Below are 24,381 nucleotides of genomic sequence, written 5' to 3' on the forward strand. Positions count from 1 at the left end.
GGAGGAGGGGAAAAAGAGCACGAAGAGATAAAAACTTCTAGAAAGAACAATCGGGTCAGGGAATGTAGAACCTCCAATTCGAGAAGCTTTTCAGAAAAGCTCAGACAAACCTTTGTTCTGCGGTTGTTTTTCTGTGCGGGATCCTGCTTGGCCAAGGTGGAGCGGGTGAGTTCCCAAGTTTCCCACTAGCTCTGTTTTCCAGAACTTTGTGACTCGTGTCGAGCTCTTGCGGATCTGCAGACTTTCTGCACTGGGGTAAGGCCGAGGACACCTTGGCATAGGGAACAGCACCTGGAAAGCATTCTGGGTTTAAACATTTCGTTTTGTACGACAGCAGATCAAGAGTCCTACAGGGCAGCTGTGATGGAAACAGAACTGATAGCCTCACGGGCTTCATGGAACCCTGAACTCAGAGCAGTGCCTGAGAATATCCAAGGAGAGAGATCTGATGTACAGCACAGGCAGAGACATTCCAGGCAGGCAAAGTTTGGGTTTTGACGCTGTTGCTCTGTCTCATTTTGGGGTGTTTTGCAGGCGTTACGTGAGAAAACAAATGATCCTAGACAACACATTGTTCAAATGCGTGTGTTACCATCGCGGAGAGTACCAGATAATCACCAGTGGAACAGACAGAAAGGTGAGCAAAGCTGCAGGAACTCTGCAGTGCACAACACACGGTCTGGCGCTGGTTCTGGGGTGAAACTCCTGTCCCTGCACAGCAGGTTGTGTCCCAGGGCGGTGCTGAAACCCGTGTGCTGCTCACGGCCAGCTGAGCGCCCCGCTCTGCTCTGCTCTCTAGATCGTGTACTGGGAAGTGCTCGATGGCTCCGCAATCAGAGAAGTGCAAGGCTCTCTGTCGAGCTCCATCAACGGGATGGACATCACATCGGACGGGGCGTCCTTTGTCACAGGTGAGTGCGTGGTTGGAGCTGGAGAAAGGAGGTCGTATTAAGACCAGGAAAAGCAAGGCAGTGAACCAAGGATCTCAGTACAGTGCGAAAAAGCTGGAAAAAAGGGGTCAGCTAAAGGGGAAAAGAACATGAATCACCGAAGAAAAATACTGTGGTTCAGGCTGTAGTTCAGACTGGGAAGATGCTGCTGTAGCTCACTGGGATCTGCTGGTGAAGGTCCTGAGCCCTTCACTGGACACTGACCCCAGCAGAACAGAAGCAGTTTTTGCCATAATGCCCAAGAAAACATATCCTGCTCTTCCTAGGAACACCGAAGCGTTCCCCTGCCTGGGAGCGGGGAACAAAAAGCAGCAGAACTCGGTGTATCACAGTATCACAGTATGTTTGGGATGGGAAGGGACCTCAGAAGATCATCCAGTCCAATCCCCCATGGAGCAGGAACGCCCAGGTGAGGTCGCACAGGGACATGTCCAGGCGGGTTTTGAATGTCTGCAGAGAAGGAGACTCCACACCCCCCTGGGCAGCCTGTTCAGTGCTCTGGCACCCTCACTGAGAAGAAGTTTCTTCTCAAATTTAAGTGGAACCTCTTGTGTTCCAGCTTGATCCCATTACCCCTTGTCCTGTCACTGTAATCGTTTGTTCTTCCTCTGTGCCTGACGCAGGTGGTGACGACCATCTGGTGAAGCTGTGGGACTATAAGGAGGGCACGGTGACTCACGTGGGAGTGGGCCACAGCGGCAACATCACCCGCCTCAAGATCTGCCCCGCGAACAAGTACATGGTGAGCGTGAACGCGGACGGTGCCGTCCTCATCTGGAAACAGCCCAGCTCGGGCTGACAGCCGGTGCCGGAGCTGCTGGGCTGCTGCTTCCCTGGCCGGCCCTGGAAATGCTCTTTTCTTACCACTCAGTTTGTTGTCAATCGTTTGTTCTCTTAGAGTAAACAGTATATTTCTACCCCCTGGTATGCATTTACCAGGTCCTTAGATACCCTTTCTAGCGCTATTTTTTTCAGAGGAGCTAAGAATTTGCTGTTTGTTTTGGATTCATCACTTCCAAAAATCACCTTGGCAGTTGTTGTAACAGTTTGCGTTGTTCCTGCCGCCTTTCCTGCCCGTCTCAGCATCATCTGCCTTGTACGTCTACTCATTTGTGGGCTCTCTCTTGCTTTCACATGGTCTCTCTCTTCTCTGCACTCTCCTGTCTCTTATTTAATGAATAACTTGTTGTTTCAATTCAGTCTGCTGTGTTTAGTGCAGACAGCAGTGCAGGCAGTGGTGCAGACAGGCGTGTAGACAGTGGTGCAGGCAGCGCACAGGCAGCGCACGGGCAGAGCACAGGCAGAGCACGGGCAGCGCACAGGCAGCGCACAGGCAGAGCTGGACCGTGCCCAGTCTCCCAGCCCCACCGGTTCTCCCCAGCTCAGCCCCGGGTACAACCCGCGGCAGTGGGACGGGGTGTCTGAAAGCACATTTCCCCTCGGCCGCACGGGTGTTCCAGCCTGTGCCAAGGGACGGGAGCGGCTCCAATACAGAAAACATTGTCCGATGGCAAAGCCCAGACAGTGGGGACCACGTTTTCCCTTTGTTTTTATTGTTATTGTGATTGGCAGCATGACAATGGATTTCTGCCGGGCCTGGAACAGCTCAGCTCAGACGTGCTCAGGTTTTTTTCTGGAGCTTATCCTGACACCCAAGTGCCTCCCTGGGGCAGAGACTCTTGCCCAGGCAGAGGAGACGTTTCCAACACTGTCCTGTCACCGTGTCTCCCTGATCAAACCAAAACTCTCCGTGTCTTTAATATCCATCCCAGCTGTCTGGTGCCCGAGGCACCGGGACAGTTCGTGCCATAACAACACGGAATTTTCCAGAATAGCGAGCAAGCGTTTCCCCCCCTGCTTGCATTGGACGTTTTCATTTTCCCCACCCCAAATTTGCTCCCAAGTCTGCAGCATGCTGCAGCGCCGATGGATGTTGGATTCAGCCTGAACAGGAAGGCATCGCGTTCAGAACGGTTTGAAGGGGGAAGGTCGCACACACGATCTTGTTGAAAGGCAGATCAGCATAGCAAGCATTCCTGGCGCCCGCTCCAACCTGCAAACGCTTTGGATTGGAATGGACTGGCGGTACCTGTCAGAAAGGAATCGCTGCCTGCGCCCCGGCGCTTGGAAAGATGCTGCTCAAGAGGAACCCCAGCAGGGTTTTAGGTCCTTGGCTGATGGGAGCTGGTTTTCTTCCCCGCATCAGCGTGGCAGGGTGTTCAGAGGCTCTCGCTGCTGTTACCTGCTGCACTTTGTGGCACATTGCTGGGGACCCGGCAGAGCCACTGCCATTATCTAACACTTCCTGATTCAGGCAGGTTTGGAGTTTTGGGACGTGCCTGTTTCACTGTCGCATTTTAGACTATTTCCCTTTCCTGTGTCCATCGGGTCTTGCTTTCTACCAACCTCCTTCCAACAAATGCTGGTTTCTGATCTCTCAGTCTGGCTCCTGCATCTTTCACTGTCCGGCTCCCCTCGCTTTTTCTTCAGGCTTTTCCTGCTTTCATTGACAAACTGCTTTGGATTTCTGGTTCCACTCAATCCAGCATTAAGCCCCGCTCAGGTTCCGCTGGCGGCCACCAGCCTGGCATCCCCGGGGAGGTCACTGTGTCCCTGCCACCAACACCCTGCCCCATGGGAGGAGGGATTGTGACATCCAGCAGCACCACCTGGCCCTTCCTCCACCACTTTGCCCCATCTCTTCTGAACCCACGTCACCTCCAGCTGCATCCAGGGCCAGGCTTGCAGCACATCCCCACGCCCAGGGTGTCTGTGGGGCAGGGAAGGCGCTGCAGAGCCTGCCTGGCACAGCTGTCCCTTCCGGGGGGAAAGGCAGATGCAGGGATGGAAGAGAGTCCGCAGCACCCACAGCCAAGGTCAGATCCCCTGGGAGCCCCCCCAACATCATCATCAGCCTCTGCAGCTCCCCGGGGAGAGAAGAGCCACACGCCGCAATGGGGCCTCTGCAACACCCCCTGCCCTGCAGCGAGGTGACACTCAGTGGCACCCGTGCCTGGCACAGGGACCTCCTTCCCACTCCATCCCTTGCCAGCCCCTTGGCCCTGGTTAAGGACAGCTCTGCCCGAGATGTGCCCAGGCTCCCGGGCACAGGGCAGCGCTGGGGCTGTTATCTCAGCAGTGCTGGCAGCTGTCAAAGCAACCCGGGCCAGGGTTCACCTCCAGGTTCTTGGCACAGACAGGCGGGTCCCAGCCTCACACGGCTGGACTTGGTTGGCGCTGCGAGTCTCTCAGAGCTGTGTGAAGAACCACACGTTGCCACCGGGTTGCCGTCCAGGGGAGTTGCTGCAGAAACAGCCGGTGCCACATGCGTGGTGCTGTGGGACGGATCCAGCTGGACCATGGGACTGATCCGGTTGAAAACTGCTTGTCAGAACCAGAGTGGGTTTCCCCTGCTGGCGGCGCTGCAGGTGGGGAGGAGGAGCTGACCCAGTGGCCTCAGCCATCCTGTGTCCCCCCGGGCACATAGGGAAGGCTCAGGGGCTGATCCCTGCGGCGGGGGGAAGGTGACACTGTCCCTCCCCAGCCAAGCTCTGCCGGACCCCAAACGAGCACCCACACGTGGCGCCAGCTGGTGTGGGGTGGGCAGGAGGCAGCCAAAGCCTCCGGGCTGTGCCAGCGCTGGGGTGGCCACCCTTGTTCTGTGGCTCTTTGTGGAGGGAGCTTCGTTAGATCTCAAAACCTCAGTGTGGAGGGTGCAGAGGTGGCCACTGTGCCACTGTCCCAGCTAAGAGCACCCCGAGGTGGCAGGATCAGGGCACCCCACAGCGATGCTGTGACACCCTGGGGTGATGCTGGGGACATCAGGCTGGGGTACCCGCGGTGATGCTGGGGACACCGGGGCAGCCCCCGCTCCCGCTCCCTCGTCCTCCTCGTCCTCGTCCTCCTCCTCCCGTCCCTCTCCCCGCTCGCAGCCCCAGCCCGGCCGGGGGAGGAGCCGGCCGCGCACAAAACCACCCGGCCGGCCCCTCCGGCCCCGCAGCGGCACCGGCACCGGCGGCGGGGGGTGCCCAGCGCCCGCCCGGGGCCATGAGCGCGCAGGGGCTGCGGAACCACGGGAACACCTGCTGCATGAACGCGGTGGTGCAGTGCCTCAGCGGCACCTCCCGCAATCACCGGCACCTCCCGCACCCACCGGCACCTCCAGCACCTACCGGCACCTCCAGTACCCACCGGCACCTCCAGCACCCACCGGCACCTCCCGCACCCACCGGCACCTCCCGCACCCACCGGCATCTCCAGCACCCACCGGCACCTCCCGCACCCACCGGGACCTCCAGCACCCAACGCATCTCCCGCACCCACCGGCACCTCCCGCACCCACCGGCACCTCCCGCACCCACCGGCACCTCCAGCATCCACCGGCATCTCCAGCACCCACCGGCATCTCCCGCACCCACCGCATCCCCTGCCCCACACATCCCACCTGCACCCTGTGCCCCCCTCACTCACTGGGGCCCCCTGCTGCTCCCAGCACCCCCAGCTCCCAGCACCCTCTCCTGTGCCACGTCCTCCCCATGGGCCTTGCTCTGCCCTGCCAAATGCCCCCAGCCCCGCTGTCCCTCCAGCCCCACTGCCGGCACCCACCTCCTGCCTTCAGCTGAGCTCTGACCTCCCTTGGGTGGGCGAACTCACTGACCCGGCCACCCTCACGGAGCCCAAGAGTGAGCGCCGTGCTGGTCTTGGTGGCGCCACCAGGGGATGGTGCCACCAGGAGATGGCGCCACCAGGGGATGGCGCCACCAGGTGATGGTGCCACCAGGGAGTGGTGCCATGGGAGCCCAACCCAGTGGCCTCATGCCCTGTGGCTGAGTGCATGTCACATCCCTGCAGGGCACAGGCCAGTGTGCTGCGGACCTGCATCCATTTTAGGGACAAGGACAGGACAGCACTTTGATCCTGGCGTGGCAGCCCCCTATGCTCAGGGACACACGCCTGTGGGGTGACATTTCCCCAGGGACTTGCTGCTGCAATTAAACTGCTGCTGCCATGAAACTTTGCAAAGCGCTCAGAGGAGCTGCTGAGGGGCTGGACCTGCCCTGGTCAGGGTTTCTGGTGCTGCTGGGGGAGCTCATTGCCTTTAATTTCCCTGTAGCAAAGTCCCCAGCTCTTGCAGCACTGCGCACAGGATTTCCATGCCCTCTGCTCCCAAACACGCAGGTTCCTTGGGCACAGAGAGGCAAACAAACCCGACCAAACAGAAAAAAACACCCCAAACTTGCAGCCTTTGCTTTGAATTTCCTCCCTTCAGGTGGTTTTCTGCATCTGCCATGAACTGCCACCTGATTTTAATTTTATTTAGTCTGTCTAAACAAGATGTTAAAAATCAGAAGCGAGTCCGTGGCTCATGTTGTTTGAAGGCCATGGGGGGTGGCCTTTCTCCCTCTGCTGCCAGGAGAGCGGGGCTGGGACAGGCGAGGTGGTGGCCAGAGGGGTCTTGGCTCTGGGGGGTCCCGGGGGTGCTGGAGCTCTGAGCCCTGCCCTGACGTGCTGGTTTGTGCTTTCTCTGTTGGCTCTGAGCAGCTGCTGCCAGCCCAGGCTTGGAGACAGGTCCTTGGGGAGCCCAAGCTCTGCCTTTTGGGGAGCTCCATGGGGAGATGGGGGCAGAATGCTCTGGGGAACCCTGTCAGCAGCTGGGGACGCCCTGAGGGGCTGGGGGGAAGGAGGAGAGGGGACAAGGAGGGGGCAGCCTCGGGGAGGGGGAGCTGGCAGGGCTTTGGGTGGAGGGGCAGAGCTTGGCAGGGCAGGCAGCACCCCAGCACTGTGTGGCAGAATGCAAACCCCCCTCCCTCCTTCAGTACGGCACATCTCCCCCTTTTCTCTGCTAACAGCTTCTTTTGTTTGGCCCGGAGCACCCTGGCTCCTGGGCCATTGGGAGAGGGGAGTGCCGAGCTGCTGGGCGCCAGCGGCCAGGGTAAGGCTTCAGGGGCACCCGCAGCCAGTGTGGGGGGTGCAGAGAAGCTCCTAGAGTGCCTACAGTCAGATCTGACCAGATAAAAACGGGACGCTCGTCGAGACCCGGCCCCATTTTGTGTGGGGGTCTCTCGGAGTACGAGCTCAGCCACTGCCGCCAGGAGAGCCCCCTCCCTGGGATGGAGACTCCGCTTGCCTCGCCACTGTTCTAGTTGAATTGAGTTTTGTGGGCTGGGCTGTGTTTCTGATTCTGCAGACCATATCCAGGATTCCTACCTTATCATAAAAGCTATGCGAGTTGTATACGAGCTCATATTGTAGAGAACTGAAAATTAGTCCTGTTAGTTCTCAGTAAGTTCTTATCTTATCTTGAAAGTGCTGAGAAGGTGCATTTGCTATCATCCAAGAATTTGTATAATTTTATACGAAGTGCGCATGTGCTGTGATGAAAGGTGAAAAGTACACTAGTGATGAAGACTACTTACTTCATCCTGAAGACCCCCTGAACGACCACCAGAGGACACTGCGCATGCTGAGAGTAGTTCCAAGGTGTTGCAACTGATATTGTGAAATAATTGTGTAACCTAATGAATATGCAATATACACGTTGTAACTTCAATGAATATGTATGTAACCAAATTGTATAAAATGGTGAAGTTTGAATCAGTGGTCGGAACCAGCTTTGGGTGCGAGCCCCTGGTTTCCCAGCGCTGAAATAAAGCACCGCATATAACTACGCCCGTGGTTCTGTGTCCTGAATGCTGACACCGCCACGGGTGTAAGTAAAACTTCTCGCAGGACTGCGAGTATATTTATACTTTCCGTGCACATATGCACGTATAACTTTCCGCGCTCCATTTGAGCACGTATAAATTGACCCTCGCCGAATCGCGGGTGTATTTTCCTCCCGTGCACATATGCACGAGTAACTTTCCGTGCGCATTTGCATGCGTACTTTATCTCTTTAAAATAATCCCGCACCGTGTTAGGCAAGTGTGTACTTCTCCGGGACTCAGGGCCAGCTCCGGCATTTGTTTTGAGTGAAGCCCCGTGTGTGCACGCTGTGCACCGCCTGATTGGTTGTATCAGTTGCTGCCCCTCAAATAATTTTCCTCAGCTGATATCCGAACCTTTATTTAAGTCACTTTGGAGTGCTAAAACCCTGTTCCTCGCCGGTTTAATGAAAGTTGTTTTGGACTCTGTTGTCCCTTAAACGAACCTGCGAGGACTCTCCGTGACACACCGCCCTTGGGGGGCTGGTGGGAACCCCCTGGCACGTGGCTCCATCAGGGACATGTCTGGTCCACTCCCCGGTCTCAGCTGCTCCGCTTCAGTTGGAGAGTGCAGAGTGCCAGCTCTGCTGGGCTGAGCATCCCCGGTTTTGGGATGCAGGAGGTTTGCTCAGGGGCTTTCCTCCTGCCTGTGCAGGCAGGGCAGGCAGGGCTGGCAGCTCCCCTGCCCACGGGCCACACTTTTGCTTGGCTCTATGAACAGCCCTTGTCTCTTGTAGGGCCTTGGGTGGCTGGGCTGGCACCGCCGGCATCGCCTGGCTGGGGAAACTGAGCGCCCATCAACTCGAGCTGCCCGGTGCTTTCCTGCGACTGCAAAGCGCTGCGACACGGCGGCTGTGGGCACCCCGGGGCGGGGCACGAAGCTGCTGCGTCCCCCCAGTTCTGGATCCCCCGACCCAGAGCAAAGCGCTCCCCTCCTCCGGCTGCCGACAGCCAGCCCGGCTTCTTGCACAGCCCCCTGGCTCCCCCCTCACCCCGTCCCCCCAGTTAGTGCCAGGGGGTGCTTCTGAAGCCCATGGACACCTCAGCCCCACCCGGGGTGCAGGATGGGCCTCTGCTGGCTCTGCCCTGGTGCCCACTGGTTTGCTCCCCGTGCTCCCTCTGGGGACCCTGGATACCACTGGATCCACCTGGGCACCCCAAAGCGCCTTTTTAGCACTTATTTTTCTCTTGGAAAAGCAAACACAGGGGGCTTTCTGCCATCCTGCCCCAGGGACCCCCACTCAGACCACACCGGCGCTTGGTTGCCCACCGCCATTTATTGCAGCCACTGCCTGCTCAGCGCCCGGGGCGGTGGGACCGGGGCCGGGACCCCCGTCCTGCCCGGCTGTCAGGGGGTTGTTTCGCTGCGGGGGGGCTGGATGGGCGGCAGCAGCTGCGGTGCCTGGGTGAGGCGTCCGGGAGATGAGGCTGGTCGGCGCTTCAGCACGGCTAACAGCAGCGGGGAGGCGGTGCCTGGGGGCGAGGGGCAGGGTCAGCCACAGACACCCACCAACAGGGTCCTGCCCCCACCCTGAAGCACACAGGCTGTTGTCCCACACTGCCCAGCACCATCCCACGTGTCCCCCCAGCTCCCTCCAGCTCCACCACAGGGACCGGCTGCCCCAGCAGCCAGTGCTGCCCCCACAGCCCAGCCCAGAGCCCAGACCCCCATCCAACCCTGCCCAGCTGTCGGCACAGACCCGTCCCCCCAGACAGCGGGGTGTCCTCTGCCCCCCGGTGCCCTGACAGGGCCATACTTTTCTGGCTCCTGGAGGTCGAGGTCTCTGGGGTGGCCGTTGGTGTTGTGGGCAGCTGAGAGCCCCCCATCATGGAGAGCTGCTCGTCCTGCCGCTTCCCATCAGTGCCGTCCTGGCCCGACAGCTGCATCGCGTCCTTCTGGGAAGGGGAGAGCGTGTGACCCAAACACGGGGCCCCGTTCCGCATCCCCCAGCAACCCTCCCCCAGCCAGCTCTCCCTGGGGAAACTGAGGCACAGATCCCCCCGCAGGCTCAGCATCCCCCTCCCCACCTCTGTCATCCCTACCTTGTTGGGGCGGCGGGCGCTGGATGGGGACGGCCGTGGGGTGCTGGGCGGTTGGGGCTGGAAGCGCGGGGGCGTGACGGTGTGTGGGCCCCCGCAGCTCCGCGGAACAGTGGGGTATCTGCACTCGCCAGTCTGCTCCCTGTGGGACAGGACATGGGGGTGCTCAGGGCCCGGCAGGTGGCACCCCATGTGTCACTCGACGCCAGGGAGGGGTCGGGGGGTGCTCCCTGTTCGGGGGGCAGTTACTCACGGTCCAGGCGCCAGCATGTTGAGGGGCCGGTCACAGGACAGGCAATGGAAACCAGGCAGCAGCTGCCTGGAGGGGGGAGAAAAGGGCTGGGGAGCTCCTGGGGGGCACAGCCCCACCTGCACACCAGCCACAAAAAGCCTCTGCACCCACCCCCCAAGACTGGTTGAGGAGGGCTCCTCCCACACGTGACCCCTCATTGTGCCGCCTCTATCGCTGCGAAGCTGCAGCTGGCAGGAGCACAAGGCACAGCCACTTGCTCAGCATCCCCAGGGGCGCTGCCCACAAGGCTCCCACGCCAGGTACCACACCGGCACGAGCCGGGACAGCCAGCAGGAACAGGGCCAGCACTGCCAAAGCCACCACTGTCCCCATCGCACTCACTTCCTAATCCCAGCGGCATTGTCACGCTCTGCCTGCAGCGCCTGCTCCTGGAGCTGCCCGCTGAGGCTCTTCCACCGCTCCTCCTGCTGCTTCTGGAACGCCCCCAGCTCCCGGCAGTCCAGCTGTGGACGGGTGACACCCTCAGCCAGCTACCCCAGGATGGGACATGGCGGTCCCCGGGGGCACAGCCGGGAGGGGGGACCCTCGCAAGGATGCTGCCTTAGGCTGCCAGGCCCCAAGGTGCCAGTGCTGCGTGGAGGGGACGAGCCCTCACCTTGCAGTCCATCTGTCTCTGCAGCTCTTTCTGGAACTGGAGCCAGCCCTTCTCCTGGCCCGTCACCCGGCTCGTCACCTCCTCCATCATCTTGGTCAGCCGCTCCACGCACGCCTCAAGCTGGCTGCGACTGACTTTGTCAGCCAGGGCGGCTTTGTCTGCTTTCTAGCAACAGGGAAAGGCAGGAGAGCGGTGGGGACAGGATGCAGAGACAACAGGAGAGGGGAAGTGGCTACGTGGTCCTGTTCACCCCATCACCCCCGTGGCGTTGGTCCCACCAGCCGAAGGGACTCGGGGTCACAGAGGGACCTGGCAAGGGACCTGCAGCCGGGCTAGAAATCCTCCCTCCCCCTGGCTGGTTCTGCCAGCCGGCACCCAAGGGACAAGGGGTGTTTGTCACCCTGCCCGGGACACCCTTGACTGGCACCGGGGCCCCTTGAGCCCGTACCTCATCGATTCCCAGCACCAGCAGCTCCTCCTTGTCTGCTTGCTTCTTCTCCAGCCTCCCCAGGGCCTGGGACAGAGCCTTCCAAGGCAGACAGCAGCCCGTGATGCCACGGCAGGGTCGGAGCTGCCCCCGGCCAGCCGAGCACCCCCTGCCTCCCCACCCCATCAGAAACCTCCAGGAAAGGCATGGGGAAGCTGTGCAGGGCTGCGAGCAGGGTGGCAGGGGGACAGACCCCTTGGGGTCCCAGCCTGGGCTCTGCCTGCGCGTTACAGCCACCCACCTTGACGTCATTCTGCTCCTGCTGGCGATCCTGCTGGAGGTTTGCAAGGTCCGAGCTCAACTTCTCGTAGCCTTTTTGGAGCTGCACGATGCTGGTCTGGAGGCACTTGAGCTGCTCGTCCTGCTGCAGGGACTAAGAGGACAAGGCGGTGCTGAGCAAGGGGGTGGCTGCCCCACGGGGGCAGACCCAGGGTATTTTGGCTGATGGCCACGGGCCCTCAGTGCAAGCAGGACATTTGCTCCAAGGCTTTAATTCCCTTCCGTGCTGCTGACTCCGACAAGCCAATTAGGGGGGCAGCGAGGGGCTCCCCCACGTTAGAGCAAAGCAGAAATGCCTGGGGGGTCCTGGCAGCTCAAGCCCCCTACACCGCATCTCCTTACCTGTCTCCTCCACTTTGGATAATTGTCCACCTTGCCGCCCGCCTTCTGGGCCAGGGACTCCACCTGCTCCTCGAGCTTCTCGCAGCGCTGGAGGAGCTTCCCCAGCAGCACCCTGGTGTCCGGGCTGCAGAAGTGGCACCCTGCGTGCTCGTGTCCCCCGCTCTGCACCGTCGCCCTCGGCTCGTCCACCTGCTGGCAGGGGAGGAGGAATCAGCTCTGAGCCGGGCTGGATGCCGCCCACAAGCCCAGGTGCCGTGGAGGCTCCATGGCCCCATCCAGCCAGGGGACGTGGCCGGGACCCCGCCAGGACTCCCCCCGAGCCAGCGGGGGCTGGGAGCGCTGCCCCCGGGCCTCACCTCTGCCTGCAGCTGCTGCGCTGTCTCCATCACCAACTTATTCACGTACTTGGCCGCAAACTGCTCCAGCTCGGCCTGGGTCGGCTCCGGCTGCTTCCCCAGCTCCTTCCGCTCTGCCTTGACCTTCTGTCCCTTGGGCCTGGCCAGCGAGATGGGGGCAGGGGCAGGCTTAGCCTTCGTGGGGGTGTCCCTTGGCCCCCAAACTGGGATGCTCCCAGACCCCAGGATCCCTCGCAGCCCTGCGGGGTAGGAAACCCTCTCCCATCCTTTTACCGTGGCTGTCGGGTCATCTGGCCGCTGCCGGCTGCTTTTCTGCCGGCTCCAGCCCCCCTCGTCTTTCTGGGAGCATCCTCCACCTTGCTGATCTGGGAACGGCAGTGGGGGCGGTGAGGGCACAGCCCCCTGTGTCATTCCGGCACGGGGACCCTTCGGCTGCCCCCTCCCTGCCCAAACTGGCATCCCCGCAGCCCCTCGGGGACTGCTGCTGGCTCACCTTCTCCTCCTCCCCGTGCAGGGCCCTGGCCATGTCTTGTAGGAAGGACACCTGGCACCTGAGGTCGGCCAGGATGCTGGTGATGCTCTCCCGGCCTAGAGGGACATGGTGCAAGGGGATGTGCTGTCGGTGAGGGGGTCTCTGAGCATGACGAGCCCCTGACCCAGGGTGACCCCACGCCAAACAACCCCCGCCAGTCCTCCCGTGCTCTCACCTCCCTTCGGGAAGAGCCGGCGCAAGTTCTCAAGATCCGCATGTTCTGCTTTGGTAGATTTAAGCTGCTCCACCTGCTCTTTCAGACCAGTGCAGAGGTGGCCGAGCTGCCCAACCTGGGAGAGAACCTCCCGCATCTCCGACTCGTAGCTGGAGGTGCTGGTGGAGCCCCAGGGCTTGGCCGGCTCTTGGGCATCCCCTGGGATGGTGGCTTGGGAGCTGGAGGACCCAGGCTGCACCCCAGGGGTGCTGGTGTGGGTCCCAGGGGATCCTGGCTGCATCCCCGAGGTGCTGGCCTGGGCATCAGGGGCCCCTGGCTGTGTCCCCAGGCAGGTCCTGGCCTGGGTGCCCCGTGATCCTGGTTCCAGCCCCGAGGTGCTGGCCTGGGTGCCCCGGGATCCTGCCTGCATCCCCGGGGTGGTGGCGCCGGCACCGATAGACCTCGTGTGATCAGAGGGAGCGCCTGACAACTTCACAGGGGTCGCTGGTTCCCCCTGTGTCCCTGCTCGCATCCCCGGGGAGCCAGACCCTGCAGTCCCCTTGCCGGTCTCCATCCCAGGCCGTGTCCCACGTCCCTTCGGCCCCAGTGCTGAGCTCTTCCTGGCCTGGCTGTCCATGGCCACCTGGGTGGGCTCAGCAGGGGCAGACTGGCCCCCACCGCCCTCCTGGGAAGAAGAGGCAAAGGGCAGCAGGTTTAGTGGCAGCTGGGCAGCCGTGAGGACAGACCCCAGAACCCCCCGCCATGTCCCCAGTCCCTGTCCCCAAACCACCATCTCACAGGGCCAAACTCGTGTTGAACATGAGAGCCCAAATGCAAAGGGATCACGGGGTCAGCCCAGCCATGGAGCTGGGGGGATGGGACACCCAGGGATGGGACCCGCAGCATCACTGCCCAGCACCCCACCCCACAGGCTGTGCCCCGAGGCAGGAGGGCTGGTGTCCCCGAGGGAGCGGGGGACGCAGCCGCCTCCTGTCCCTGCGCAGCCCGGCAGCGTCCTGGGGCTTCCCCTGGAGCTGGGCGAGGAGAGGGACACCCGTTCAGATGTGGGAGCGGGATTTAAAGAGTATCCCCAAATGAACTGGGGCAGGAGACAGAGGGACGCTGGGCAGGGCTGTGCCTGGGGGCCGTGGCTGAATTGCACGGGCAGAGCTTTATCTCCCCTCCTTCCCCTCCCCTGGATCTGTTTTGAGGGCTCTCTAGTTCAAAAGTGCCTTAGCAACTCCTGGGACACCCTTCCCACTCTTCCCTCCTGCTGCCCTTCACGCTGCTGACACCGATGGCTGTGGGGCACGGGCACAGTGTGACAGGGCAGCAGGAGCGGGGAGGGACGAGGGCCCAGCTCCCTCCCGGGGCACCAGGGGATGCTCACCAGGCCAAGCGTCTCCTGGATCTCCTGGATGTCCTCGGCCAGGCCGGAATGCGCCTCCTGCAGGGCATGCATGTCCTCTGCCAGGCCGACATGCGCCTCCTTCATCTCCTGGATGTCCTGGGCCATTCCAGAATGCGCCTTCTGCATGGCCTCTTGCATCTCCCGCATGTCCTGTGCCATTCCAGAATGCGCCTTCTGCATGGCCTCCTGCATCTCCCGCATGTCCTCTGCCATGCCAGAGTGCGCCTTCTGCATGGCCCGCACGTCCTCTGCCAGGCCGCACTGCGCCTCCTTAAACTTGTTGATCTCCTCCCACAGGTGCTGGAGCGAAGCCCTTTTCTGGGAGAGCGGGTGGGGGGTGAGCCCAGGGGAGGGTCCCTGGGGACCTGGGCCCCGCTGTGCTCTGCTGCGGGAGCTCGGGCTTAACCCAGCCCTTGGGCTGAGGGCGGCACGACGGCAGCGCGGAGCCCGGAGGAGGGGGCGTCTCGTGGGGGAGCACCCAGGGACCAGCAAGAGCATCTACCTTGGAGACGGCTCTCTCCTCCTCTTCGGTTGTTGTTGGCATCAGCTCCTTGGCCATGGAGGAGACCTCGGAGTTGCTCCCGGTCCCCTCCAGCTGCTCCTCTGGTTTCCAGAGCTGCTGCCCTGTGCCCAGGGCTCCGTCCTCCTCCTTCTCCTGGCCAGGCTGGTCCTTGCTGTCCTGGTCCTTTGCCAGGCCGGGGGCCGGGCTCTGCCCTGGCTCCAGGACAGACAGCTGCTGCTGGCCCAGCTGCCCGATGATGGCCTCGAGCAACTTGTGAAGCGCCACGAAGTCAACAACCCCCAAACTGGGTGTCCCGATGGCGGCGTTCAGCATCTCCAGCAGACCGAGTGTGGCCATCGCTGCTGCTCTGCCGGAAAACACGGAGCCTGATGTGGGAAGACGGGAGCTTTTCTGTCCGGAGGTGATCTTGGAGGGATGGGCAGCCAGCAGCCTTTCTCCTGCTCCTTCTTGCCACAGAAAGCGATCAGTCACCAAAACAGATCCAAGTGCCGAAAGCAATCCGAGTGATGAAAGCGATCCAGTCACCAAAGCGATCCGAGTGCCGAAAGTGATCAAACCACCAAGAGCGGTTCAACCACCAAAAGCGATTCCACCACCAAAAGTGATCCCACCACCAGAAGTGATGCAACCACCAAACGCGATCAAACCACCAAAAGTGATGCAACCACCAGTAGTGATCCCACCACCAAAAGCGATCCAACTGCCAAAATGAGTCCACCACCACAGTGATCCCACCACGGCAAGTGATCCCACCACGGCCAGTGACCAAATGGGCGAGGGGCACAGGTGACAGGGGACAATATAGTGTCTCTGTTGCCCGGCAACAGCCACCCCAGGAGCCAGCGGGCGCCGCCCTGGTCCTTTGTGATGAAGTCACCCATGGGATGGGAGATGCTGAGGCTCCCTCCTGCCTTTCCCACTTTACCACCCACAATGCAGCTGGTGACACCTCAAATGTTGTGGCAGGTCACTGCAGCCCGTGCCCAGATTCAAAAGACAATCGCACAGGTCACGGGGAATGAAATCTCATTTCAGTGAATTAAACACCCTCAGTTTTAATTGCAGAGAGAATGGCTTTATCCGTGTGGTGCACTAAATCAAACTCTCCCGACGTTTCACCCTTTCCTTTCCCCACGGCACAGTTGGCCTCGGAGGCGATTCCCCTTGGTGGCAGATGTGCAGCGACTGGCTCACGAGTGCACCAGCACTGGGAACCTGGGCTGAAAACAAGGTCAAAGTGCCTGGTTTAGGATGCCTTTCCCTGCGGTTCATCAAGCAGAAGGATGTCTTTTGAGAGGGAGCTGTTCTGAAGGGATTTCTTCTGCCTCTCTTGACCGTTGGCACGAGCCAGCGGCTGCCGACCAGGAAATGTGCTCATCGCTTGCTCCCCCATGAACACTGGCCTGGCCTTTGCAGCTAGAACGACATAAACCAGAGTATGTTTCCTGTCACCTGTGCAAGGAGGTGGTTCAAATGCAAAGGCTGATCTTGCCTGTAAGCAGCACGAACTGCTCTAGAGACAGCTCTTTGCTGGGGATGGAGCTGCGAGAGAGGTTCTCCAGCTGGCACGGCTGCCTCCCTTTTGAAACACGGGCCATCTTTTGCTGGCATTCCCGTCCCTCAGCCTGATGGCTCTGACATCTCCTCTGATGCTTCAGAAACGCTGCTGCTATCTACACAGCCATTGCAAGATCCTTTTGCACGGAGAACTGAAGCTGCTCCATAGCTGAAAGGGAGACCCCAACACAGAAAGCAGGGCTGCCATGATTCCTCTGAGAGTGAACCCCACATCCCAAAGAAAGCCGGTCCTTGGAGATGGCCAAGTTTGGAGCAGCGCTGTCACACGTGAGCTGCGAGTCACACAAGGAAGAGTTCCAGAGGACGGAGCGTGTCCCCAGATGGCTTTTGCCAGCGCTGACTGAGGAAGAGGCGTCCTGTCCAGGGACCTCTGCAGAGACATCTCCAGGCAGAGCAAGACACTGGGGGGCAACAGCCCCTCTCAAACCCCAGTTTTGCACCCCAAGTGGCCGCACGGCAATGGGCAAGCCTTCATCCCGGGCCAGAGATGCTGGATCCAGAAGTCATGGCTTGCTCCCGGGAGGGTCTTTTTGTGTCAGAACCTCCTGTGTTTCGCCACGCGTTTTTCACGGTCAATGACTTTCATTTCTTTTCCCTCTACGCTCTCCTCCGGTTTTGCCGTGGAGAGCAGATGCCAACAGTCTATTCCAGCCTTACGGGATCTTGCAGACTTCTCCTTTGCTGTCTGTGGTGCTGGTGATTGCCTTCTGCTGCCCCTGGTTCATGTTGAAGACTAATTCCTGGCAGACGTGGTTGGTGCTGCTGAGCAACACTCTTGGCTTTGTGCTAGTGCTCAGTAGGACACCGACAAGAAAGCAGGTGTCAAAAACCTCTCGGTTCTTGTGTTGAATGGTGTAGTGTATCCAGGAGTCTATTCCAGCAACCTTAATTGCGGTTAATGTGGTTAAGAGTACTTGATAGGGTCCGTCCCAACGTTCTTTTAAAGTTCCTTTATTCCAAGTTCTTGTATACACCGTGTCTCCATGCTCTGTATCATGTACCGGATTCTCAAGTGCTAGTGGGCGATTCCACACTAGTGCGGATCTGAGTTGATTCAGTGTCCTGCCGAGAGGCAACACATAATTGTAGAAATCCTGATTACCTTTGACATGTACACTTGGATCTGGATCCGGTGCTTCATATGGCTTGCCATACAGAATTTCGTATGGACTTACTGACATTCCGCTCCTAAGTTTAATTCTAATACACAACACCACTATTGGCAAGGCCTGAGCCCATTGAATTTTTGCTTCCTGACAAATCTTGCTAAGTTGCCTTTTTAGGATCTATAGGGCATGCCTGAGCTTTGCACGCCTTGGACTACTGGATGTATTAACCGAATAAAGCACAGGATCATACACGGCACAAACAGTAAACCCAGAAATGCACATGCTATCACGAACCCTGTTTTCTTCCACCAGGCTACCATTTTGAGACCAATATCCATTAGGTGGACCTGGGTACCAAGTGGGAGCAATAGAGGTATTTGATGAATTTACCCGCGACACTAGCTTACAAGAGGTTCATCCGATGTGTCAGTCATTTGAGACCCCCCACATATCCAGCATGAGGTGACATTTAATTCCTGGGCTATTTTCCATAAGATCTATAAGCAGGGTTTTCCCTCCTGTGGGTAATTGTAATCCCTTGTCTTTTTGCCTTATTTCTTCTCACCAATCTTTGCTTTTCTGTAGCGGCAGAGCCCCCCCGCCCCGGGGGGATGGGGCTGTCGCCAGCCTGGCTGAGAGGTGAAGCCAGAGACAGAAGAAACTAAAGGAGCGTTGTTGTAAGGCGCGTGGACAGGGCAGCTTTGCTATAGAGCCAGCCCGCTCCGGCAATAAAGCGAACTCTGTGAACATCACATTGCTGTGTCAGGTTCCGTGTCTCGCGTGGAAAGAGCAACATTTTGGTGACCCCGACGTGATACTTCGTATCGAAGCAAGATCGTTGGGACGTGAAGACGCCAGGAAAGGCACCTGGAGGGCGAAGTCAGCCCTGCGCTTGAAGAATAGCGGAAAGCAGGCCTGCGGAGAAGCAGGTGGCGTGGGAAACACGGCATCCGCGGAAGAAAAAATCATAATGCAAAGTATTCTGCAGCTGGCTGCACGAACAGGAAGGTATTTTGAAACAGACGCGTTAAAGCGCCTGCTGCGATTCGCCCAGCGGAAGGCGTGTGTCCCCTTCGACGACGGATTTTTTTCTCCCGGTACACGGGAGGACACAGGGACCGAACTGTGGGACGCGGTCACAAGGGGCAGCCGCGAGGCTTGCGACCTCGCCGGGCCGTGGCGGGAGGTCAGGCGGCTGATGCAGGAGGTCTCAGCGGAGCCGGAGCTGTGTGCCGTCCCCCCGGAGCCGCCCGCCGCGAGCTGCCCCCCCTCCGAGGACTCTGAACAATCGATACCGCTGGTATGTCCCGTGTCAGATTTGGATTGCTGGGGCGGAGAGCAAATTATACCCTCTGCGCCCTTTGAGCCATCGCCTGCCTCCGACGAGCATCGGCAGCAACCAGCAAGGTTCAACGAGCCCGGACAGGTTAATCCAGCTGAAGTGCCGTTGCCGGAGGACCCGGTGGAGCACGAGAATGCAGCACCGCAGAATCGCCCTGGCTTCCAGGAGGAGAGTGTGGGAAACTACAGCGGGTCTGTGGAATCCTTGTCAGAAAATATGGGAGCAGAGATCAGCCTTGAAGATATTAAGATTTACCCTTGAGAAGGATGGGAGTAAAGGAGTATCCGGAGATATGGAGTTGTACCCGTGAGAAAGGAGAGATGTACCCGTGAGAGAGAAGGGGATAGAAGAATAACATGGATGACAGCAAAATTAACCAGTGAGATGTTAGTGCTGTAACTTGTAACCAATAGTGAAAAGACACATGAACTGGTAGAATTGTATAAAAATGCACTTATAGCAATAAATAGCATCCATTCCTTTCATCTTGAAAGAACTTGGTCCATGTCGCTTGTCCGTCTCAACCGCGACAGGAGAGCCACGTGCAGAGCCCGAAGGACTTACTGAGACGGCAGGAGAGCCAGATGCAAGAAGTTCTAGACGCCGTGAGGCAACTACATGGCGGTAACAGTAAAACTTGGTGGTTAAGAGCATATCAAAAGGCGTCAGATGCGATGAAGGACGGGCTGGAGGCAACTGGCAGGGGATGTGAAAAACGGGGAAAACAGGAAAGGGAGGGGGCGGAATTAGACCTCACTCCTGAGGAGCTCCGTATTAAAAGGGAGCGAACACAAAAATGGGCTAGACAATGTGTTGAAGGTGGGATGTGGTCCGTAAGAGGAGCAGATGAATATTTGAGATCGTGGTATGGAAAAGGGCTGGAGACTGGGTTAGATGGGTTTGCAAATATGCGTCGACTTACTGATCCACAGGGAAGCACAAGGGAATTGTATAGCAGTGATAGTAATGATAATCCAAGGGTTTTGCAGCAAACGCAAGGGCTTGCTCTGGCAGCAGTGAGTTACCCAATATAGGTAACCCTGTGCCACCCTATTCTACAATAAAGCAGGATCCTGGGGAACCATATATGAAGTTTGTGGACCGTTTAAAAGAAGCTATAGATGCTTCTCCTAACCTGATTCCAGAGGCAAAAGCTGCTGTGGGGAAAGATTTGGCCATGATGAATGCAAACACCCAATGCCAACAGATATGAGCCGCTTTGGGAAAAACTGTTTCTCTAGCAGAGATGGTGGAAGCTTGCACACGGGTACCGATCACGCAACAGGAGGTAGAAAAGGCAAAACTACATGCTCAAGCCCACGCTGCGGCCTTGGCTGCAGCACTTAAGCCTGCGATGAAAGGCCGAAGCCCTTCTGTCCTGGTTTTGTTAAAAACCAGTTTCTCTTTTAGTGATTTTGCCTGTCAGCTAAAGCTTCATATTAACTGCATTTTCCTGGAGAACCAGACACGTGTTTTGGTAAAACTAGCAATGGAATGCTAACTTGTTGATAAGCACGGATGGACATCTCGCAATGCATTGCTAATGCATTTTTCTCCGTTCCTGTAGCAGCAGAGTGCAGGCCGCAGTTCGCTTTCACCTGGAGGGGCATCCAGTACACGTGGAATCGCTTGCCCCAGGGGTGGAAACGCAGTCCTACCATCTGCCATGGGCTGATCCAGACCACGCTGGAGCAAGGTAAAGCTCCAGAACACCTGCAATATATTGACGACATCATCGTATGGGGCGACAAGGTGAAAGAAGTCTTCGAGAAAGGTGAGAGAATAATTCAGATTCTTTTGGATGCTGGTTTGGCCATAAAATGAAGCAAGGTCAAGGGACCTGCCCGAGAGATCCAGTTTTAGGAATAAAATGGCAAGACGGCCATCGTCAGATCCCAATGGATGTGATCAACAAAACCGCAGCAATGTCTCCACCTACTAATAAAAAGGAGACACAGACTTTCTTGGGCGTTGTAGGTTTTTGGAGAATGCATATTCCTGACTACAGCCAGATTGTGAGCCCTCTCTATCGAGTGACTCGTAAAAAGAACCAGTTTGAGTGGGGCCATGAACAGCGACAAGCCTTTGAACAAATGAAGCGTGAGATAACTCATGCGGTGGCCCTTGGACCAGTTCGGACTGGACTAGATGTTAAAAATGTGCTCTACACCGCAGCCGGAGATAATGGACTTACCTGGAGCCTCAGAAAGCACCAGGAGAAACCCGAGGTCGACCCTTAGGTTTTTGGAGTCGAGGATACAAAGGATCTGAGGCCAACTGTACTCCAACTGAAAAAGAGATACTAGCAGCATAGGAAGGAGTTCGAGCTGCTTCAGCAGTGATCGGTACTGAAGCACAGCTCCTCCTGGCACCTCGACTGCCGGTGCTGAGCTGCACGTTCAAAGGGACGGTTCCCTCTCCACATCACACAACCGAAGTTACGTGGAGTAAATGGATTGCATTGATCACGCAACGAGCTCGAATTGGAAATCCCAATCGCCCAGGGAGCTTAGAAGTGATTACAGACTGGCCAGAAAGCAAAGACTTTGGGATGTCTCCAGATGAGGAGGAGGTAACACGTGCTGAAGAAGCACCACCGTATAATACTCTGATAAGAGTATAATAGACTGATAAGCAGTATGCACTGTTCACAGATGGATCCTGTCGTCTTGCAGGAAAACATCGAAGGCGGAAAGCTGCTGTGTGGAGTCCCACACAACAAGTTAAAGAAGCCACTGAAGGACAAGGTGAATCTAGTCAATTTGCAGAAGTGAAAGCCATCCAGCTGGCTTTGGACATTGCTGAACGAGAGAAGCGGCCAATACTTTATCTCTATACTGACTCGTGGATGGTGGCAAATGCCTTGTGGGGGTGGCTACAGCAATGGAAGAAAAGCAACTGGCAGCGCAGAGGTAAACCCATTTGGGCTGCCACACTGTGGCAAGACATTGCTGCTCGGCTAGAGAGCCTGCCTGTGAAAGTTCGGCATGTAGATGCTCATGTGCCTAAAAGTCGAGCCACCGAGGAACATCTAAACCACCAACAAGCAGATCAAGCTGCTAAGATTAAAGTAGCTGAGGTGGACTTGGTCTGGCAACATAAAGGTGAACTTTTCCTAGCCCAATGGGCCCATGATGCTTCAGGGCATCAAGGCAGAGATGCAACATATAAATGGGCTCACGATCGAGGGGTGGATTTAACTATGGACACTATTTCACAGGTTATTCATGAATGTGAGACTTGCGCCAAAATCAAACAAGCGAAACGGTTAAAGCCTGTACGGTATGGGGGGCGATGGTTAAAGTATAAGTATGGAGAAGCTTGGCAGATTGATTATATTACACTTCCACAAACACGACAAGGTAAGCGTTATGTACTTACAATGGTGGAAGCAACCACTGGATGGTTGGAAACATATGCCGTACCTCATGCTACAGCCCGAAATACCATCTTGGGCCTTGAAAAGCAAGTCCTTGGCGACACGGTACGCCAGAAAGAATTGAATCAGACAACGGTATTCATTTCAATAACAGTATTATAGACAATTGGGCTAAAGAATATGGTATTGAGTGGGTATATCATATTCCATATCATGCACCAGCCTCTGGGAAAATTGAAAGCTACAATGGTTTGTTAGAACTGCACTAAAGACGTTGGGTGGTGGAACCTTTAAACACTGGGATTCACATTTAGCAAAAGCCACTTGGTTGGTCAACACCAGAGGATCAACTAATGGAGCTGGACCTGCCCAATCAGAGATTCTATGGACTGTAGGAGATAAAGTCCCTGTAGTACACATGATATCATGTTAGGAAAGGCAGTCTGGGTTAATCCTGGCTCAGCAAAGTCAAGCCCATTCGCGGGATTGTTTTTGCCCAGGGACCTGGCAGCACCTAGTGGGTGATGCTTAAGGATGGAGAAGTTCAGTGTGTACCCCAAGGGGATTTGAGTTTAGGTGAAAATATGCAATACTGAACTGCATGATGTGAATTGCCATGGTAACAGTGTTTAATAAGTGTTTTTCAGACCAAAACAGTGATGATGAAAGCAGAGCTAGCTTCTTCGAGTGGCGCCTGACAACTTCTTCGAAGTTGGTGTCTTTAACCCACAAACAGTGGTCATGAGATGCACTTGTACCATTTTTCCTGCCCTGGGAGACTGTCGTGACAAAATGAACTTAATGAACTTTTCAAAGGATGGTCCACTGATTAATTACTCCTGTGTATATATGTACATATGTATATATATATAGTAGTAGTGAGTAATTAGATTGTATTGATAGATTGTATTGATAAGGTTTAAGTATTCAGTGAATGGCATATTATAAGGGGTGGAATGTCCTGGTTTTGTTAAAAAACAAGTTTCTCTTTCAGTATTAAGCCGGGAAATCAAGTACTCGTAAAAACATGGAAGGAATCATCGTTAACCCCTCGCTGGGAGGGACCTTTCCTTGTTTTACTCACCACAGATACCGCAGTCCGCGCCGCAGAAAGAGGATGGACACAGGCTAGCCGAGTAAAAGGTCCTATCCTACATACAGACTGGGAAGTCACCGGGGAACCGGATGAGTTGAAGCTGACCTTCAGGAGGAAACAGACACGTGACGTATAGCCGTAGATACTAAGCTTCTTATGGACAACTGTAAGGAATTGCGGAAGTTACATATCGCATGTCCTGTATGCAAACAATGTAATCCTTGGGTACGTCGTGTGTGTAGCGGGTGTGGGATACAGCAGTGGGAAAAGTTTCCTTATGTTGAACGATGGTGTGAGGAGTGTTGGGGAAAAAACATAAATACTGTGGAAATACTGTGGAAATTACTGGACGGGAAAATTGGCCGAGATACGGACATTATAGAAGAGATTGGTACAGAACTGTTGCACAGTTAGGAGAGAAACTTATAGTTAAGAACATAGAGTGTAGTAAAAATATTCAGTACTTTCTGCACGACCCGTAAGTCCAGACATTTGGGAAATAACCAAGAGGAAGTGTAAGAAGCGTTTAGTAAAAATACAGGAATGTTCCAGACCCTGTGAGGATTCGGGACAGTGGCCAAAACCTGGTATTCAAAATAGCCCTATTGGGTTGAGTATTGGAAAGTGGGTTGTGACAGAACAAGGAGAGGATTCAGGAGGCAGTCCCCTGAAGACTACAACTGCTGCCGAGAAGAAAACTTACCCGGCTGCTCTGAAGCAACAGAGTAGGCCCAGGGCAAGGCAGAGGGGTATCCTTGTGGGGATTGGCAAGTGCCTCCGAAGACTCCTAAAATAAAGCAGCTCCGTTAAGCAGAACAACCCTCAACAAAATGAACCTCCACTGGCTGATTTTCAGCCAACCAGGGGCCGGGTCGCTCTCCCTAATCCTCCTTACCTTACCGGTAATAATAGCAATAAAGCAGGGGAGTTCTCACCAACCTTTTAAATGGACCCTCTATCGATGGGAGGACCAAACGATCATACAACAGAGCACATCAGGGTCACCTTCTTTTACTGCAACCTTCTGCCAATTAGTTCAGATTGAGCCATGCCTTAACAAAATGGGGTTTTATATGTGCCCCAGCACAGGGCCCTCGTATTGTAATACCCCAGGACACTATTACTGCGCTTACTGGGGGTGTGAAACGATTGCCTCAAGCTGGCCAATTCCTCCGGCAAATACTGATAAGT

The 24,381-nt window shown here is 56.7% G+C and overlaps 1 protein-coding gene across 1 annotated transcript; it reads left to right on the top strand.

Annotated features, from left to right (window-relative positions):
- Positions 1 to 395: 395 nt before the first annotated feature.
- On the top strand, positions 396 to 1,797 carry LOC135577709 (uncharacterized). The gene is made up of 3 exons (XM_065047827.1): positions 396 to 911; positions 1,217 to 1,359; positions 1,574 to 1,797. Exons 1-3 carry the CDS (start codon positions 580 to 582, stop codon positions 1,747 to 1,749), a joined length of 651 nt encoding a protein of 216 aa, XP_064903899.1. The 5' UTR covers positions 396 to 579; the 3' UTR covers positions 1,750 to 1,797.
- Positions 1,798 to 24,381: the final 22,584 nt, after the last annotated feature.

Source organism: Columba livia, unplaced genomic scaffold (assembly GCF_036013475.1).
Source record: "Columba livia isolate bColLiv1 breed racing homer unplaced genomic scaffold, bColLiv1.pat.W.v2 Scaffold_134, whole genome shotgun sequence".
Taxonomy (NCBI): Eukaryota; Metazoa; Chordata; class Aves; order Columbiformes; family Columbidae; genus Columba; species Columba livia.

Bases quoted from the DNA above. Each gene is read 5' to 3' on its own strand.
- LOC135577709 (XM_065047827.1), top strand. From the start codon at position 580: ATGCGTGTGTTACCATCGCGGAGAGTACCAGATAATCACCAGTGGAAC. The intron at 912-1,216 runs GTGAGTGCGTGG...TGCTCTTCCTAG, and splicing joins CGGGGCGTCCTTTGTCACAG to GAACACCGAAGCGTTCCCCT. The intron at 1,360-1,573 runs GTGAGGTCGCAC...TGCCTGACGCAG, and splicing joins CATGGAGCAGGAACGCCCAG to GTGGTGACGACCATCTGGTG.